General features: G+C 37.4%; 1 protein-coding gene across 2 annotated transcripts in view; it reads left to right on the forward strand.

Moving 5' to 3' along the window:
* SLC39A9 (solute carrier family 39 member 9) overlaps positions 1 to 18,963 on the forward strand; it is a 43,798-nt gene that overhangs the window by 21,744 nt on the left and 3,091 nt on the right. For both annotated transcript variants that reach the window (XM_072839068.1, XM_072839067.1), the window contains exons 2-7: positions 100 to 208; positions 6,711 to 6,908; positions 14,460 to 14,528; positions 15,588 to 15,673; positions 16,217 to 16,351; positions 18,090 to 18,191. In XM_072839068.1, coding sequence (XP_072695169.1) covers positions 100 to 208; positions 6,711 to 6,908; positions 14,460 to 14,528; positions 15,588 to 15,673; positions 16,217 to 16,351; positions 18,090 to 18,191 — 699 coding nt within the window. The remainder of the gene's footprint in view (positions 1 to 99; positions 209 to 6,710; positions 6,909 to 14,459; positions 14,529 to 15,587; positions 15,674 to 16,216; positions 16,352 to 18,089; positions 18,192 to 18,963) is intronic.

Raw genomic sequence — 18,963 nt, forward strand, 5'->3', positions numbered from 1 at the left:
CACCCAGGTGCCCCACTCACAGTCTTGATTACAAATACTTCAGAAACTTTTTCTCATTGATTCATCAATTTTCAGCATTTTCTTATGTTTTCTTTCCAGGAACGACTAAAGCTGGTGACTGTTTTGGGTGCTGGCCTTCTCTGTGGAACTGCACTGGCAGTCATCGTGCCTGAAGGAGTACATGCACTTTATGAAGATATTCTTGAGGGTAAGAGAGAGAGAAGAGGGTCTTCTTTGAGAGATGTTGACTTGGAGTGTTGAAAGGAGAAGTCGAGTGGTTTGTTTTGTTTTGTTTTTTTTCCCCGTACATATTTCCTATTTGCCATAGAATTCTGCCCTGGGAAGAGTTCTTAAAACCTATCTTCTGACATCTTTGGCATTGAACACATCCTTAGCAGTTTGTGAATTGAATCCTCAATTCATGAATACCACTTAAGATATATTTGCAGTAATGTATGAATTCCAGTCTGACAGCCCTTTTTTAAAGCCTACCTAAAAACTTCCCAAGTTCTGTATGACAGCAATTTTATTTTTAGTGTTTGTTACTTGAAAAAATATATAGACTGTATATATTTGGATTTAAGGAGTCTTTAGGGAAAACTTGTAGGTAATTGGTGAGGACCTCTGCAGTAAAGGAGAAGTAAAACAATGAAAGAATCTTTCCTGACCCTAATAACAGTGAGCAGAGGACAAATAATATAGACATGTAAGAGTAAATACTCACCTGCTAGATGGTTTGGTCCTCAACACCAGCTTGAAACGTACTTGATTTAGATTTGTGACTCGGCAAAACAGATTACTGCTTGCCACGAAACTTCAGAGACATCTGTGAAGGATTGAAATCACAACTGTTAAATTGGCAAGTGGAATCTTCAAGTGCCAGGAGTCAACTGGACTTTAAGAGTAATATAAAAAGGTAGGCACTTGCCAGATTTCATACTAGATACAATATAGTAAGCAGCTTTTCAGATTTCAGGGAAAAAACTGTCCTTTATCCAGAGTGATGACGCTCTCATCCCTGGTGTATGACTATAGCCCTAGCCCTAACCCTAATGAATGGTATCGGGTAGGCAGAGAATGGTGGCAGATGTTATCTATGAGGATTGTAAGGGTCTTATTGCAAAATAGAGAGGATGACGACTGGCCAGATTTAGGGGGAAGATACTAAATCAGGAGTCCCAGAACCAGTGGTTTCCACTCTTTTCTGATCACATCTCCTATTAGGGGGTAGGGAGATAAACATGCACAACTGCACTGATCTATTGTGTACGTTATAAAACACAAACCTAAAAGAGAAAATTTTGAAGCATAAGATTTAAAGGAAATGTATATAGAAGACTAGTACAGTTGACCCTTGAACAGCTCAGGTTTGAGCTATGCAGGTCCGCTAATAGTTGACCCTTTTTCAATACAGTACTGTAAATGTGTTTCCTCTTCCTCGAGATTTTCTTATTATCTTTTCTCTGGCTTACTTTATTGTAAAAATACAGTATATAAAACATAGACCATACAAAATATGTGTTAACAGACTATGTTGTCAATAAGGTCAATGGTAGTCTATTAGTAGTTAACTTTTTGAGGAGTCAAAAGTTATGCAGATGGGGCTGCTCACTCTTTCTCTCTTTTAAAAAATCTTTTTGTCTAGAAAAATAATTAATTGCTATAACTTGAAATGCCACATTAAAAAATTATAGAAGCAAAGGTCGTTTTTTGCCTTTAACATTTATTTGTCGAGTATTTGCTAGATTTCTGGACCTCTATTCATTTTTAGCATTTCAGAGATCTAAGATATATCTCCAGCCTTCAAGAATTCACAGCTAGTGCAAAATGAATAGCAATCAATGACAGCAGGGGTTGGCTTGCTTTTTCTGAAAGGGCCAGATAGCAAATATTTTAGGCTTTGTGGGCCATATGGTTTCTGTTGCATTATTCAACCTTGGTGTCATAACATAAAAGCAGCCATAGATAATCTGTGAACAAATGAACGTGGCTGTGTTCCAATGCAATTTTTATTTACAAAAATAGGCACCAGCCCTGTACTGTAATTTACTGATGTCTGAATTATGATATAGTAAGGTGTAAGACCTGTAGTAGACAGACATGCAGTGTGCAGTTGCTGTGAATGTATGAGGAGAAGAGGATACAAGAATCTCAAGGAAGAGGGGACTTAGGAGCTGAGTCTTTAGAGACAAGATGTTATCCCCAGAAGCAGCCGCATGGAGGGCCTGTGGATTCATTAACTCATGCAAAGTATAGGCAGAGAGAGAGATGGGAGCCCAGTTAACTGTTAAGTAGGTACTTTATGAAATGCAATCATTCATATACTCTCCAATAGCATCTTTCTAAATAATATTGGAAATTGTAGCTACCAAAATTCTGTGATTTACTTTACATGGGTAGCTTTTTTTTTTTTTTTTTTTAAGATTTTATTTTTAAGTAATCTCTACACCTATTGTGGGGCAACCAGATCAAGAGTCTCATGCTCCACTGACTGAGCCAGCCAGACATCCCACATGGGCAGCTTCTTAACATCTATAAATATGAAGAATTAAATCATGGTTTTATATATTAAAATGGAAACCCCCAAATTGCCTTGTCTTTAGAGAAAATCAGATGTCTTAGTTCATTTATTTCACATTGTTGGGGCCATGCTAAACTCAGACCCTCAGCTCACAAAGAAGACCTATTTGAAAAATGATGGGTGTAGCCATCTCAGTATTGGGCACCAGAATACTACATTTTGAGTTTATTAATTTTTACTAAATATTACATATGAAAAAGCACAAAGAAAATACACATATTGGCAGGGTACAGCTCAGTGATTTTCACAAACTTAATACAGTCTTGTTACCATGAGGCTGCATTTTCATTGTCCAACATTACTAACTCAAGATTCTTGGACTGTAGTTTTCAAACTTAATTATTTTTCATCTCGGGCAGCCCGGGTGGCTTAGCAGTTTAGCGCAGCCATCAGTCCAGGGTGTGATCCTGGAGACCCGGGATCAAGTCCCACATCGGGCTCCCTGTGTGGGGCCTGCTTCTCCCTCTGCCTGTGTCTCTGCCTGTCTCTCTCTCTCTCTCTCTCACTCTGTGTGTGTCTCTTATGAATAAATAAAAGCAAAATCTGAAAATAAATAAATAAATCTTTAAAAATTATTTTTCATCTCTGAGCTTTTAGTCAGTTCTTTGTAACATACTTGCTGCTAACGATTTATTTTGTGTATGAAACCAAGTGGGTGCCTACAACCTAGCATTCACCTCTCTTCAGTTGACCACTTCAGACCAGACTTCTAGTTTCCAGAAGATGCCCCTTATTCCAAAATCATCCATTTCCCCCCTGAATCTTTACACCTACAGTAGTGTTTTCAAACCGAAGGTAGCAACTCAGTGGGCCTTTAAATAAATTTAGTGAGTTGGACTTGGGACCAGTATTTAAAAAGAGCCTGGTGGAGAGACAAAGAAAGAGGGAAAGAGAAAGAAATGGAAAAGTGCATTGTAATCATTATAAGCTTCACTGTTTTGTGAAGCTTTGTATTTAGTTTTTCATATATATAAAATTTATTTTTACTCTAGGTCATGGTCTTAAAAATTTCAAAAAAGGTCATAAATCTCATTTAGTAACTTAGAAATATTATTTAACATTAACATCAGAAAAACTGTTGATAGTCATAGACTTTGTTTAAATAAAATGGAAATGTCTAGGCTGTAGGAGGTCTTTTCTATCTCTTGGAGAAATACTCCATCTCATTTTAAGATACCAGTGTGACTTAGAGATGTTACAGGAAAAGGGTTACATACAGGCAGATATCCCTCTTGAACAGTCTTTTATCAAATGTAGCAAATTGAATCCAGCAATATAGAAAAAGAATAACACATCTTCATCAATTGGAGTTTATCCCAGGAATACAAAGTAGGGGTTGGAGTAATATTCAAAAATCAGTTTATTATATTAATGGAATAAAGTAGAAAAACCATTTGATCATCCTTAACAGGTACAGAAAAGCATTTGACAAAATTAAACTCTACCTTATAACAAAAATTACAGCAAACTAGGAAAGAACTTTCTTACTGAGAAAGAGTATATGGAAACCCTATGGCTAAGACATCTATAGCAGTTAGAGCAAAGCAAGACCATCTCCTCTCAACCACTGATGCTAACATTGTATTTGGGATCCTAGCCAGAAAAAGAAAGAAAGGCATAAAGATTGGAAAGAAGTAAAATTAGATGACGTGATCATGTGTGTAAAATGGTTAAAGTTTTAAAGCCTTGCAGTATCAAATGTTGACAATGATATAGAGCAACTAGTACTCTCATACCCTGTTGTTGGATGTGTAATATGGTATAACCACTGTGGAAAACAGTTTTTTATAGTTAAACCTACACACAATCCATCAATTATAGGCATACATATGTACCCAAGGAAAAAGAAAACATGTATTCACAGAAAGACTTGTACCTGAATGCTCACAGCAGCTTTATTTATAATAGACCAAAATCGGAAATAACCCAAATGTCCATCAGTAGGTGAATAGGTAAACAAATTGTGATATGTCCATGCAGTGGAACATTATTCATCAAAAAAGAGGAACAAACAACTGATACCTGCAAAGCATAGATAAATATCGAAACATCAGGCTATAAGCAAAAGAATCCTTACACAAGAAAGTTATGTATTGTATGATTCTATTTATATGAAATCTTAGGGGAAAAAAAAACTTTCTGGGGACAAAAAAGCACACCAGTCCTTGCTTGAGACCAGGAGTGATATATTGACTTCAGAGGAACATAAGAGAACTTTTCTGGGATTTTAAAATATTCTGTATCTTTTCCTTGGTGATAGTTACTAGAATTTTTGCATTGTGAAAATTCATTGTGTCTTATCGAATGTTATACTTCAATAAAGTTTTTTTTTTTTTAATTTATTTATGATAGTCACACACAGAGAGACAGAGAGAGAGAGGCAGAGACATAGACAGAGGGAGAAACAGGCTCCATGCACGGGGAGCCTGACGTGGGATTCGATCCCGGGTCTCCAGGATCGCACCCTGGGCCAAAGACAGGCGCCAAACCACTGCGCCACCCAGGGATCCCAATAAAGTTTTTTTTAAAGAGAGATTTAACATTTAATTCAAAAACAAGTAGATGAAATCACTCTCCAGGTTAAAAAACAAACTCTCCAGGTTCTTTTGGGATGATGAAAAAGTTCTGAAGATAGGTGATGATGATGGTTGCAGGACAGTATGAATGTATTTAATGCTATCAAACTCTACACTTAAAAATGGTTAAGATGGTAAGTAGATTTTATGTATATTTTATCACATTTTTTAAAAGTTTAAAAAAGAAAATGGTTATGAAAACAAACCAAAAAAAAAAAAAAGAAAACAAACCAAAAAAATCTGTCAGCAATTAGAAGAATATATAGATTTTTAAAATTTTTTTCACATGGCATGTGCTCTGTGTCCCTTAAAAATATCTTTTAAAGAATTAAGGCAGGGTCTAAAATAGCACAACAAGCTTATGTAATTTCTTTGATCAAAGATAAAAATGTTTAATCTAATTATAAATAAGAAATGTCTAGTATGTTAGCCACTCTTCATTAAACACAGCAAAGATCAGGATTCTGGCCTAAAGCATTTATGCTTTGTGTTATATGTGAATATAAACAAAGTATTATTTGGCCAAATATCATTGCCTGTAATTTGGAGTATCCTGGCAATTGTATTTCTAGAACTGAATTTAGAAGGCTGTGTCCCTTAAACTGCTCTGCCCTTTTGGCTTCTAGTTAGTGATTGCCTCCTGCCTGATAGATAGATAGATAGATAGATAGATAGATAGATAGATAGATAGATAGATAGATTTTTTTTTTTAAGATTTTATTCATTTAAGAGAGAGAGTGAGTGCAGGAGCAGAAAGGAGAGGCAGAGGGAGAAGGAAGACTCCTTGCTGAGCCAGGAGGTGGGGGCAGGGTGGTCTATCACAGGACCCAGACAGAGATCAGTGACCTTAGCCAAAGGCAGATGGTTAACCATCTGAGCCACCCAGGGACTCCCCCTACTGATATTTTTTAAAGCTTAAAGTTTTATACTCAGTTTGTTTATTTGCAGTTCCTATATCAACCTAGATGTAAAACTAGATGAATTTGGTTAAAATATTTTCATTACTACTGCTCTTCACTCACCTATCTTCATCAGAATAAAACTCACTATAATTTCTGATGATATTGGCATGAATTTCTCAGCCAGAAAGGAGGATCTGAGGATGATATCACTTGGGAATATGACTGCTTTCTTGCGTGGTGATTTGCTTTCACTTGAGGTTTTCAGAACAGTAGGCAGTTAAAAGATCTGTACCTGGGTGGCTCAGTTGGTTAAGTGTCTGCCTTCAGCTCAGGTCATGATCCCAGGACCTGGGATCTAGCCTTGCATCAGGCTCCCTGCTCAGTGAGGAGCCTGCTTCCCCCTCTCCTTCTGCAGCTCCCTCTGCTGCTCCCCTTTTTTGTGCCCTGTCTCTGTCAAATATATAAGAAAAATTAAAAAAAAAAAAAGATCTGCATGCCAAAAGAAGTTTATGATTGGCTGGATTGTAGTATAGGAAGTAGATGTCTTTGCAGTAATATAAGTAGAGCTTGAAATACAGAAGAATGGAAGCCTCTATATGAAAATGTTTCAGGGAAGAAAACATTTTCTCTTCATGGTTCTTTCTGCTCTAGGTAAACACCACCAAGTGAGTGAAACACAGAATGTGATTGCATCAGACAAAGCAGCAGAAATACCAGTTGCCCATGAACATGAGCACAGCCATGACCACACACAGCTGCATGCCTACATTGGCGTTTCCCTTGTGCTGGGCTTCGTTTTCATGTTGCTGGTAGACCAGATTGGCAGCTCCCATGTGCATTCTACTGATGGTAAGTGGCTCCAGGGCTTTCTGGGTAATGCAGTAAATTTACAGTTTAGAAAGTAACAGCTGATTGAATAATTCAGTAGGCATCAAAGGCCTTATTTAATGCCAAAAACTCTTAACCTTTCTTGGGTTCTAGTGAACATTTTATTTAGTTGAGGGAGCTGGTGAGTTGTGACATGTTGCACAAGAGAGTGCTTGTTGGGTTATTATCATACTTACCTTAGAGCTATCTCATTTGGTTGGTAGTCTAGGGCAGAAATTCTTAACCTTTTTTGTGCCATGGAGCCCTGGGCATTCTGAAGTCTGTGGACTTTTAATTGGAATCATATTTTTATATGTAAACCATAACGCATAGGATTACAGAGAAAACCCAATTATATTGTAATATAGTTCCAAAACATTGAAATCAATTTGTGATACAGTAATGTATATCTTCTTTATTGATTTAATTAACTAGATAATATATTTAACTCATACGCAAGGTGGAGTTAAATTTTATTTTTAGGACATCAGCATGACAGTTTTTATTGTTTAGCTTAGTGAAAAATATTAAATTGTGGGATGGGCTTCAACAAGGCAACAGTGTCAAATTAAACATCCAATTGATTGGTTTTTTTGTTTTAATGGCTACAAGTATAGAAATTCCTGATTCACAAAGATATTTTCTTAAAAATATACTTAAACACATTCATAGCTTGCTTTCCAAGGAAAGATATACTTCCTCAACTACAACTGCAGTTCTCTAAGACTTTAGATTTAACTCCAGGCATAGTAACTTAAAAACCTTTTTTAAATTATTTATTTATTTATTTATTTATTTATTTATTTATTTATTTATTAAGAGTAAACTCTACCCCCAACATGGGGCTCACACCCATGACCCCAAGATTAAGAATTGCATGCTCTACCAACTGAGCCAGCCAGGTGCCCCCAAATATAGTAACTTTTTTTGTCTTAAGATCAATGAATTCATTTTTTCTTTTTTTTTAATTTATTCAGAGGCAGAGAGAGAGAGAGAGAGAGAGAGAGAGAGAGAGAGGCAGGCAGAGAGGCAGAGACACAGGCCTCTCTCTCGCTCTCTCTGAATGAATAAATAAATCTTAAAAAAAAAAAAAAAAAAAAAAAGAAACAAAGCAGATGAACATAGGGGAAGGGTAGGAAAATAACATAAAAAGCCAAGAGGGAGGCAAACCATAAGTCTTTTGACCATAGGAAACAAACTAAGGGTCACTAGAGGGGACAGGGTGGGGGGAAGGATTAACAGGATGATAGGCATTAAGGAGGGCACTGGGTGGCATGAACACTGGGTGTTATATGCATTTGATGAATCACTAAATTCTACCCCTGAAACTAATAATACACAGTATGTTAAATGAATTTAAATAAATTTTTAAAAAAAGATCAATGAATTCAACTTTGGCTAGGTCAACATCATCTTTGATATGGTTTATATTAAATAAAAAAGAGATTCTGATCCATGATACACTTTAATGCCACCATGATAGAATAAATTTGGAAGAGGTGCATCAGACTCCTAGGGTTTGGTGATATAGGGTTTATAGATACCTCTTTTCAAATACACTGGCAGAGGGATGCCTGGGTGGCTCAGCGGTTGAGCATCTGCCTTCGGCTCAGGGCATGATCTCGGAGTCCCGGGATTGAGTCCCACATTGGGCTCCTTGCATGGACCCTGCTTCTCCTTTTGCCTATGTCTCTGCCTCTCTCTCTCTGTCTCTCATGAATAAATAAATAAAATCTTAAAAAAAAAAAAAAAAAGAAACCACTGGCAGAGAACTTTGCAGATAGGAACTACTAGAGACTGCATAGATGTCTTGGTTCCCCAGTGAGAGATTCCATGACTTTTGCTATTTAGTGGCTGAATGACTGTAGGTACAAAGTTGCCTGACAGTTGCCCAGCTTTGTCATATGAGCATCTACAAAGACCATAATCATGCAGTGTGATGTGATGCCAGTTTATATACCCTTAAAGTAGTGATGAGTGAGAGCAATGATACAAAGATGTCTACAACTGTAAAATAAAATGAAATCATCTGATTCCTACTAGCAGTAAAGTATAGGTAGTGCCAGTGTTTGTAGTTTATGATCTATATTCATAATCAAAGGAAATGATGGATTTCATTTAGAGGTTAGTAAAAATTAAAATGTGGGTTTTTTTCCAAGTTAGGGTCATAGGTACCTCCTATATTCCACCTCCATAGACCCCAGGTTAAGAATCTATGGCCTACAAAACAATCTGTGGAAAAGCAGGCAAAAAACATGAACAGATAGTTAATAAAAAGATAATTAAAATGGTCCTTAAACATATGAAGAGATGTTCAATTTCACTTAAGAATGCAAATCAAAACTGCTGAGATGCCATATCTCACCTGTTAAGCAAAAATTCAAAAGCTTGACAATACACTTTGTTTTCAAAGTTACAGTGAAACACACCCTCATCTATTGCTGTGGGAATACAAAATTAATTATATAGCCCCTGCAGAGGGGAATTTGGCCATATCAGACAAAACCACCTTTGTATTTTCCCTTTAACCCCCAAATCCCACTTCTAGGAATTTATTCTGATAATGCAGCTCCAATATGAAAATACACACGCACAAGATTATTCGGTGCAGCATTATTTATCACTGTAAAACCATTTAAATGCCCAGTCATGGAAATTGGTTGAATGAAATGTGATGTGTGCATATAATGGAGTTCTGGGTTGTTAGGAAAAGAAATGAGGTGTCAGATCTCTGGATAGGGAGAGATTTCTAGCGGATATTTTTAAGTGGGGAAAACTGAAATATAAATTAGTATATATCATATACTGCATTTTGTGTAAGAAAGAGGGGGAATAAAACACATATGTCTGCTTATTTTTACAAAAAGGGAACATGAAAGCTCAACTAGACAAGAGTTACCTATAAGAGTTGGGGCCAGGATAGAGTAGGGTAGAAGAGTTTCAGGAGGGCATGGCTTTTTGCTGGGTGTGCATCTTGGATAAAGTTTTGACTTTTGGCAACCTGCTGATATTTTCCATATTCAAAAAATAAAATGAAATCAACAGGTTAGGGGAAGCCAGCTGAAGCAGGTGAACTGTAATTCAAATGAATAATACAATCACACCGAAAGGGATTTTTTTAAAAACTCATTCAGGTGACTTATGAATATAGTATTTGACTATGTATTTTTAGTTTTGAATGGAGTTGGAGAAGCAAAAACAATTACCAAACTCTTTTTAGTAGGCTTTTGCTTTTTGTGATGGCACAGGTGAAAACAATTCTGAAACTGTTCTAGGTGTATTCTAGGATTGAGGAGGTGTTACTCTCATCTGAGTAAGTGTGTTGCTGTTGGTGGAACCAGTTTTCACTGTGGAAGAGGGGATGTACAAATATGGAATGGGGGAAGGCAAGAAAGAAGCCCTATAGGGATGGACTGAAATTGGAGCTATTGGACTCATTATTTCTAAAATGTATATGTGTATATGTGTGTATATGTGTACATATATACGTGTGTGTTTATGTATACATGTATGTATGTCCTAGCTCTGTCTGCAGAGAGGGCCTAGAAGTAAAGACACCCCACTAGCAATGAGCATACCAGGGCTCTTCAGAGAAATGGCTGATTCGAGGACAGGGGCAGGGTAAGTACAAAATGAGCTTGGAACATCTAGTGCTCAAAAAAAAAAAAAAAAAAAAAAAAAAAAAAAACCTAGGAAGGAAGGAAGGAAATGAAAACTTGTTACAGAGTACAGAACAAACTTGAAGGGGTTCCTACTGGCCAGACCTAAGACAGTTTGAGCACCAAAATAATTAATTACGAACAGTAACGAAGCATAAACCATTGAAAAAACGGGAAGCCCTGAGCACACCCATATGAGAGAGAGGAGGAAGGAGAACACTTGCTTACTGTGGATTGCTGAACGCCAGCTTATAAGCGTGGCAAGACACCGGCAGGAAATCAGTTTTGCAAGCTTCATAGTAAAAATTGACTCAGGCCTGAATCATCAACGAATGTTAAATCTAGGGGGTAAATTTTGATTTGTTTATTAGTTGCAAGGGAAAAGGAGTAACAAAATGAAGAAATACAATAGTACCTTGACTTGATTGAAGTTGATGTCATTGGTGTCTGTTTTCGGAGTGGGAAAAGAAGTACCTATCAGACCAGCCTCCTCACAGATAATTATAAACTCTGGGCAAATTTTTAAAAACTACTACCTAAAGTCACCAGAGTAACCTAAAGCAGGAAGATTCTGGAGGGGAGTTATCCCTTGGAATAGAGTGAGTTTCTGTTTTTACTCCTTTTAAGCAATTAGAGCCCAGTGGGGTAGCTAAAACTCCGAAAACTAGGTCTCTCTGGCCTAAGGAACTAGGACAGAGGTCAGGGTAACTACAGCCACTAGAAAGTGAGGGGAGAACCTTAGAAAGGAGAGAGACAGAGAAACAGCCTCAGATTTTATGTATAAATTCAACCCAAGTCTGGCTGAGCCCTGAACAATTCTTTTACGGGCAGACTCTGCTAAAGATGAAAGAACTGAACTGGGATTTGAGCAGCTGCCCAAAAGACAGACGTGGCAATTTAAGCCAAACGAAGTGACTTAAAGCAAAACACAAGATCGACACTCTTTGGAGGCCTATAATAGAATCCAGAGTATCCACAAGATAACATTCACAATGTCCAGGATATAATCCAAAATTCACTCTACTAGCAGACGGCAGATAGGTGTACATTCTGTGCCTCTAGTCATGATACCTTGAGAAGCAGCACCTGTGTAGTATTCCATCTAAGAATGTGTGATCTAAGGCCACATCAGACAAACCCAAAAGGAAGGGATCATTCTATTTAAAAACAAGAAAGGTTCAGAAAGGAACATTTATTCTTCAAAGATAATCAATGTCGTAAAAGTCAAAGACAGAGAAAATGCTCCAGATTTAAGGTGATTAAAGAGATACAACTAAGTGCATATATGATCCCAGACAGGATCCTTCCTGGGAGGAAAAATGCTCTGAAAGACTTTCGTAGGCAGTTAACAAAATTAGAATATGCAAGAGAGATTAGAAAGAAAAGTATCAATATTAAATTTACTAAGTTAATAACTGTACTGTGATTATATAAGAAAGTATCCTTTCTCTTAAGAAGTACATTTTTAAATATATGGGGGTAAAGAGGTGTGATACATGCAACTTAGTTTGAAATGGTACAGAAAAAAAATATGTGTGTGTGTGTGTATGTGTGTATGTGTTGTGTGAGTGGGTGGAGAAAGTATGAGCGCAGACAATGAAGCAAATGGGGTCAAATGTTAGATATTAGGTAATTCTGAGAAAGTAGTGAATGTTTTTTGAACATTCTTGAAACTTTTTTGAAGATTTGAAAGATTTTTTCAAATTATTATTTCAAAGATTTTTTGAAAGATTTGAAATGATTTCCAAGTAAATGGGGTTTTTTCCCTCAAAATTCATTGAACTTAATTTAATTAACCTTTTCAGTCTAAGGATTTGTTGTTGTTGTTGTTAATCTCCATGCATATACTATTTCTTTTCAGTATTTTTCCCTATACCCTTTATTTTAGCAGCCTTACATGTATTGATAAATTGATTTAGGAGTAAATGGTTTTATTCGTGTGCTTTTAACAAATAGCAAATGAGAAGCACCCTCTGGTGGGATAGTATCTGATTCCAGCTGCATTACACAGTTCCTCACGGTGACCTCTATGACATTTTTTTGATTCTTGTCGGTTTCAATTTTTAAATTCATTTAAAGGTGCATTAGAGCCCTATAATCCTATACAAAGAATTAAAAGTAGCATGTATTCCTTTATTCTTCCTCTTGTTTTATCTCTGAAGTCACTATTTTTGCTCATTTTCATGTATCTGATAATCTGGTTTTACCTATTATCTACAGGGTTTTATATATTATTAAATATCAGTAAAAATTCATTTATTAAATTTATGCTGAAGTACAGCCTTTTCCTATAGATTTATAAAAACTGTGTTTCGGTTTTAAAACCTCTAATTTTTTTTTAAGAAGCTATTTAAAGCTAGACCACAAGACTATTAAAAAAAAAGTCAGAACAAGCTTGTCACACAATATAATATGATATTCTTAACAGTTTGGGGTGGCATTGAAATATTTATTGTCTCCAACCAATTAGGGGCTTTAGCTTCTGTTCCTTGCAGTGTCTTAGGAGATTACTTTTAGTACAAAGATAACATGTTATTTGTATATGTTTTTTCCAGTGTAAACCATTCCTTCTGTGTGCTGGGTTTCCCAGAAGATTAAATCCCTTGGAATTTATTTGACTAATGTCCATCTGTCATTTCCTCTGGCATTTTGATGTCCCCATCTTTTAATTTTACATTGTTTGGACATTACTACTTGCTTGTAAATTTTCTGTTATAGTAGAAATATTCATGATACAGAGAAATGTTTTTTCCCCTATCCAATAAGGATTTTTAAAGCAGCTATTGGGTGTCCAGTACTGTGCTACATTCTGTAAGACATGTGGAAAAGAAATGGAAAATTCACTTTTATGTAGTTTACAGTCAATCTGGAGCTATAAGACCTATTTGAGTGAAAACAATTGTATATATCTCAGGTGGTGATGTAGGAAAAGCTTTGAAGTAGCATGTCGAGTCTGCACATAAAGCTCTTGGTTTCTAAGCAAGGGGGGCCCTTTTGAGCTGGAATTAATCTTTAATTCTTTTTTGAGGGAAGTGGTCCTAGAATTAGTCTTTGAACAGTGGCTAGGTTTCAAATTGATGAGCTGAGAAGTTTAAGTTCATGCCAAGAATTAAGGATGAGAGATTTGGGGAAAGGACAATGAGAATGTTTCATTAGAAGGTGTTTAAAAAAAAAAAAAAAAAAAAAAAACCAAAAACACAAGTGGTTTAACTGGGCTGAATAGTGAGAAATAAGATGATACCAGTTGATAAAGATCTTAAGAACCCACTTAATAGAGCAGTTTGGGCTGAATCTGAAAAGCAGTAGATAAGTGGCATGTCAGAAGAGTGGGATGATTCAGAGATAAATCCAACAAGGATATATATATATGAGTAGGATTAGGGAGAAATGAGAGCAGAAGACCAGCTGGGAGCCTGTTGCTCATTCAGGCTCAGGTTGATGCAACTTTAGGTTAGGATGGTGGCAATAAAATAGAGAAGGGCAAACATGACAGACATTTTGGTGTTGAAATAAAGAGAAAGTTGCAGGAGGCTGGCGAAGAGGGGCAGGTAGGCAGTGGTGGTGAGATCGGTCTGCAGAGAAGCACTGAGGGGCCACAGAACACTTTCTAGGGAGAGCTGGAGGGGTAAGGGGTGCCCTTGAGGCAGGTAAGGGTTACATATTATCTGTTCAGGGAAGGCTGGGGCAAATGAAGGGTTCCTGCCCACCTTTCAGGACAGAGGAAACTTCTAAGTATTTGAAGCCAAAAAGAAAAAATAGTCTTGAGGAAAATATAATCTAACAGCTTTCAAAGAACTCTTCCACCTCCTGGTCAGTGTTCTAACAGTTTCTATTTCACATTGCTTCATAGCTGACTTACTTATTTTTACTTCAGATCCAGAAACAGCAAGGCCCAGCAATTCCAAAATCACCACCACACTGGGTCTGGTCGTCCATGCTGCAGGTAGGATTGGAAGGCCATGAGACCCCCTTCTCTCCTGGCTCAGTGTGGGAGGCTTAGCGTGTACATCCCAGGGAGCGTCCCCGTGAAGTCCTCTTGGGCTGGCCCTCGGGTTGAAGGTTGCTCAGTGAAGTCCTCCAACACAAGTACAAGCCCAGGAGGTGTACTCAGTGTCAGGGATTTGCAAGCTAACAACAGGTTTTCTATTTTTTTAATAGAGGAAAAATATTTTGTGGCACAGGAAAATTATATGAAATTCAAATTCCATCACCTGTAAATAAAGAGTTTTTGGAACACAATCATGCCCATTTGTTTACATATTATCTATGGCTGCCTTTGCACGGTAATGGCAGAATGCAGTGACTGTAAGGGAGCAAATGATTTGCAAAACCTGAAGTATTTCCTGTCTGGCCCTCAAGAAAAAAATATGCTGACCTCTGCCCTAGAGCCTCATCTAGAAAAGAGCTTTGACATTTTTGTACTGAATAGCCTTGTTTTGCTCAGTATATACCAGTGAGGTGGAGGTGGGCTGTAGAATGCAGAAGGCACGGCATCGCTGACTGGGCATGCCTTAGAGTCACAACTGAAGACCAGTCCCTGTAGTAGGAGTCTGAGACTGACAAAGGCACGTGGAAGATGGCACACTGTCACCTGGACCCTTCAAATATAACATGCTTATCTGACAAAAATTCATTTAGCCAGCCAATACTTGCTTAAGTATTAACCATCTATGTACAATATTTATGTTTTTCCTACAAGATACAGAGATGCTTACTTTGCAGTCTTTGCAATTTCTGTTATAAGAGCTGACATACTGAATATTTGGGGCCAGGTGCTAAGCTGTTTACATGTGTTACCTCATTTAACCTTCATGAAAATCCTAGGAATATATATACTTCCTTGAGTCCATTTTAGAGATAAGATGGCTAAGGTTCAGAAAAGGTTAAGGAACCGTAACACAGTCACATGCAGCTCTACCTGACTCTAAAGCCCACACACAAAACTACACTATTATAGTTGTTGTTGTCATAGTGTCTTATGTTTTATTTTTTCCAAATTTAGCGGACGGTGTTGCCTTAGGAGCAGCAGCCTCTACTTCACAGACTAGCGTCCAATTAATTGTGTTTGTGGCAATAATGCTACATAAGGTAAGCAGAACTTTAGTGAAAGATTTGATATTGAATATATTCATAATTAAAATTTCTCTTTGGTCATTAACATTTTTTTGGAATGGGAAAATGTTTTAGTTTTCTTAATTGCCATTCATTTCAGACAGTTGACTAGCTCTATTCATAGCTAGGATTTTTTGCTACTATTTTCTTAAACTTTCACTTGAAGGGACTTTTTTATGGTCATATATACAAACTCTTAAATTCTCTACAGATTTCTGTATTTTAAATATTTCTGTATTTAATTTTTGTTCATAAATATTTTTGCTTTCTTATAATCTTTTCTTGACTATTTCTCTTTTACTACTAAGAAACACACACACACACACACACACACACACACACACAGAAGTGTAGGATATTTTCTTAGCTTAGAACATTAATTCCTAAAAGGCAGAACTCAATTTTGGTGTACCATGCCTGGTTTTTTTTTTATGAGAATTCAGTCAAATGACATGTACTTCATAATACAGCAGTGATCCATACTTTTAAGAGTAATCAGGAATAATTTTTCTTTTCCAGGCACCAGCTGCTTTTGGACTAGTTTCCTTCTTAATGCATGCTGGCCTAGAACGGAATAGAATCAGAAAACACTTACTGGTTTTTGCACTGGCAGCACCAGTTATGTCCATGGTGACATACTTAGGACTAAGTAAGGTAAGTCTGATTCATTCATAGCTTATCTAGACAAGTATCTAATTCTTTTGTGACTTATCAGAACTTACGGTCTCTTATGTTGAATTTGTCAATTAAGTTACCCCCTCAAACTAAAGATGAAATTAGGAGTAAAAGCCAGTACAAGGTAAAAATCTTAATTGCAAGGCATTCTCTTCATAAATTTTGAACATTTTCCTATTCAATTAATTTGAAAATTTCTTTTCCATCAGTTCTGAAAACATTTGCACAGACAAATGATCTGTAAATAGCATAACTCAAGCCTAACCAGACACTGGTTTTGTTTGACAGATATAGAAGTCACAACAGTACATATTTAATGTTATGTATTTAATTCATTTAATGCAGGCACATGAAGTGTGAGGGACAGGCAAACAGCAGCTTTGAGAAGAGTAGGGAGTAGAGGGATGTCTTTGTTCTCCTATCACCACATATAAAATATCCAGTTGTGTGTGTGTTTTTTTTAAGATTTTATTTATTCAGAGAGACACAGAGAGAGAGAGAGGCAGAGACATAGGCAGAGGGAGGAGAAATAGGCTCCATGCGGGGAGCCCAAGGTAGGACTTGATCCCAGGACCCCGGGATCATGCCCTGAGCTGAAAGACTGTCACTCAACCACTGAGCCACCCAGGCGTCCCTCCAATTCTTTATCATTGCACTGAGCATAACGTCAGTCCTGAAGTAACTTGTGTCACTTGTCAGTTCCAAGCCTGGGCATTCTTCCCTGTTCACGCTGGATCTTTCCCTACCTTCCAGTTCTGTCCCCTGGGGCTGCAGGACCTCCCTGCTGTACTTCAGTGTGAACTGATTAGCAACAAGAGAAAAATCTGAGAACCAAACTGACTCAGGGCTAGTGTATATGAACTGCTTTCCCCTATACTCTCTGTCAGGGTCATTGATTCTTCTAAGTGTCATTCCATTCGTAGCTGATAGAGTAAAACTCGTATCAAAAAGAACATATGAGAAATGAGATGGTTAAAAGATGATTAAGTTCCTGTTAATCAGGTTTATTGATCTGGATTACTAACAAATGAGGTGTTATAAAAACCCCCTCTGATCATTTGAAGAGCCTTTTCTTCTTTCAGTCCATAAGCAGTATATAATTATCCTCTTTATCACTTCACTGACCAGTGCAAGTCTTTAGAACTTCTGATAAGAAGGTATAATTCTGGAGGTATGGGGTTACCTGTTACATTGTAGTGTGTTCTCTTTTTAAATTTTTAATTGTCATAGTCCATAGGTCCACTTTTTTAATAGAAAAAGGTAAAGTTAATTGTGTCAAGATTAGTTTAGAAGATGTTTCTAATCTCTGTGAGGGCAGGTGCTGCAATTTGATTACCACTGTATCTCAAGCACCAGCCTAGAGCCTGATATATGTATAAGGATGTTCGTTAAATATTAGTAGAATAAATGAATGAATGTACAAAATTTAATACCTGCATTAATAATGCTGTTGATTCCATTGTAAGAATAATACATGCCAGATCTGTTTAACCAGACTTGAAATTTGTTTGAAAAAGCAATTGTGTACATCATCAATGTACAGTCTTTAAACTCTTATTTGGAAGCTTCTCATCAATAACAAAATTGCTCTGATCTCAAGATGTCCCTGTTGCACCAGTTGTGAATACTGTTGTTTTTCTTTTTAAATCAGGATTTCTTCTTGACCCTGAATTTTACTTAATTTTTCTTCTTTCTCTCCCTGTCTCTCTCTTCACAGAGCAGTAAAGAAGCCCTTTCAGAGGTCAATGCCACTGGAGTGGCCATGCTTTTCTCTGCTGGGACATTTCTTTATGTTGCCACAGTACATGTCCTCCCTGAGGTGGGCGGAATGGGGCACAGCCACAAACCCGATTCCAATGGCGGGAGGGGCCTCAGCCGCCTAGAGGTGGCCGCCCTGGTTCTGGGTTGCCTCATCCCACTCATCCTGTCAGTAGGACACCAGCATTAAACGTCGGGTTCTGGCCTCAGGCCACAGCTCTTTGCCGTCCCATGAGAACAGCCAGCACGTGATAGCTGCTCACTTCCTCAGTCTCTTGTCTCACTTTGCCCGTCTCCACCTGTATTCCTAGAGTCCAGAGGGAGGTGAGATTCAAACCTGGAGAAATGGAAAGCTTTTAGAGTAGAAACAACACACTGCGACTGGATCTAGACATTCCGTTGTGTTGTTTTTTTAAAGGGCCCTAGGCATTTTGAGTTTTGATGTTTCTCTTAACCCTATTCTCAGGGAAGGTGGAATTTCATTTTAAGGAAAAGTGGAGAACTTCATGAACTCACCATGAAATAGTAATTATGAAAGTACAGTGTTCTGTAATTAAGCTAAATCTCTTTCTTAGTTTAGAGGCGCTGCCACTTACTTTATCCATTGATTTTTAACATGGTCCTCACCGTGTCAGACTGGTGCTTTAGCATCTATGCCACATGCCTTGATAAAGGTCATAATGCCCACTGTCTTAGATGCTAAAGGTAATTGTAGTTTATTTGGGACAAGAGTCAGGAAAATGACAGCAAGACGCATGAAAAGCTGACTTTTTACTGAGAACTGTCCATTGACAAGAGGATGTCTGGAGAGACTTAACACCTCCTTTCACATC

The sequence above is a fragment of the Canis lupus genome, chromosome 9 (assembly GCF_048164855.1).
Source record: "Canis lupus baileyi chromosome 9, mCanLup2.hap1, whole genome shotgun sequence".
Lineage (NCBI taxonomy): Eukaryota > Metazoa > Chordata > Mammalia > Carnivora > Canidae > Canis > Canis lupus.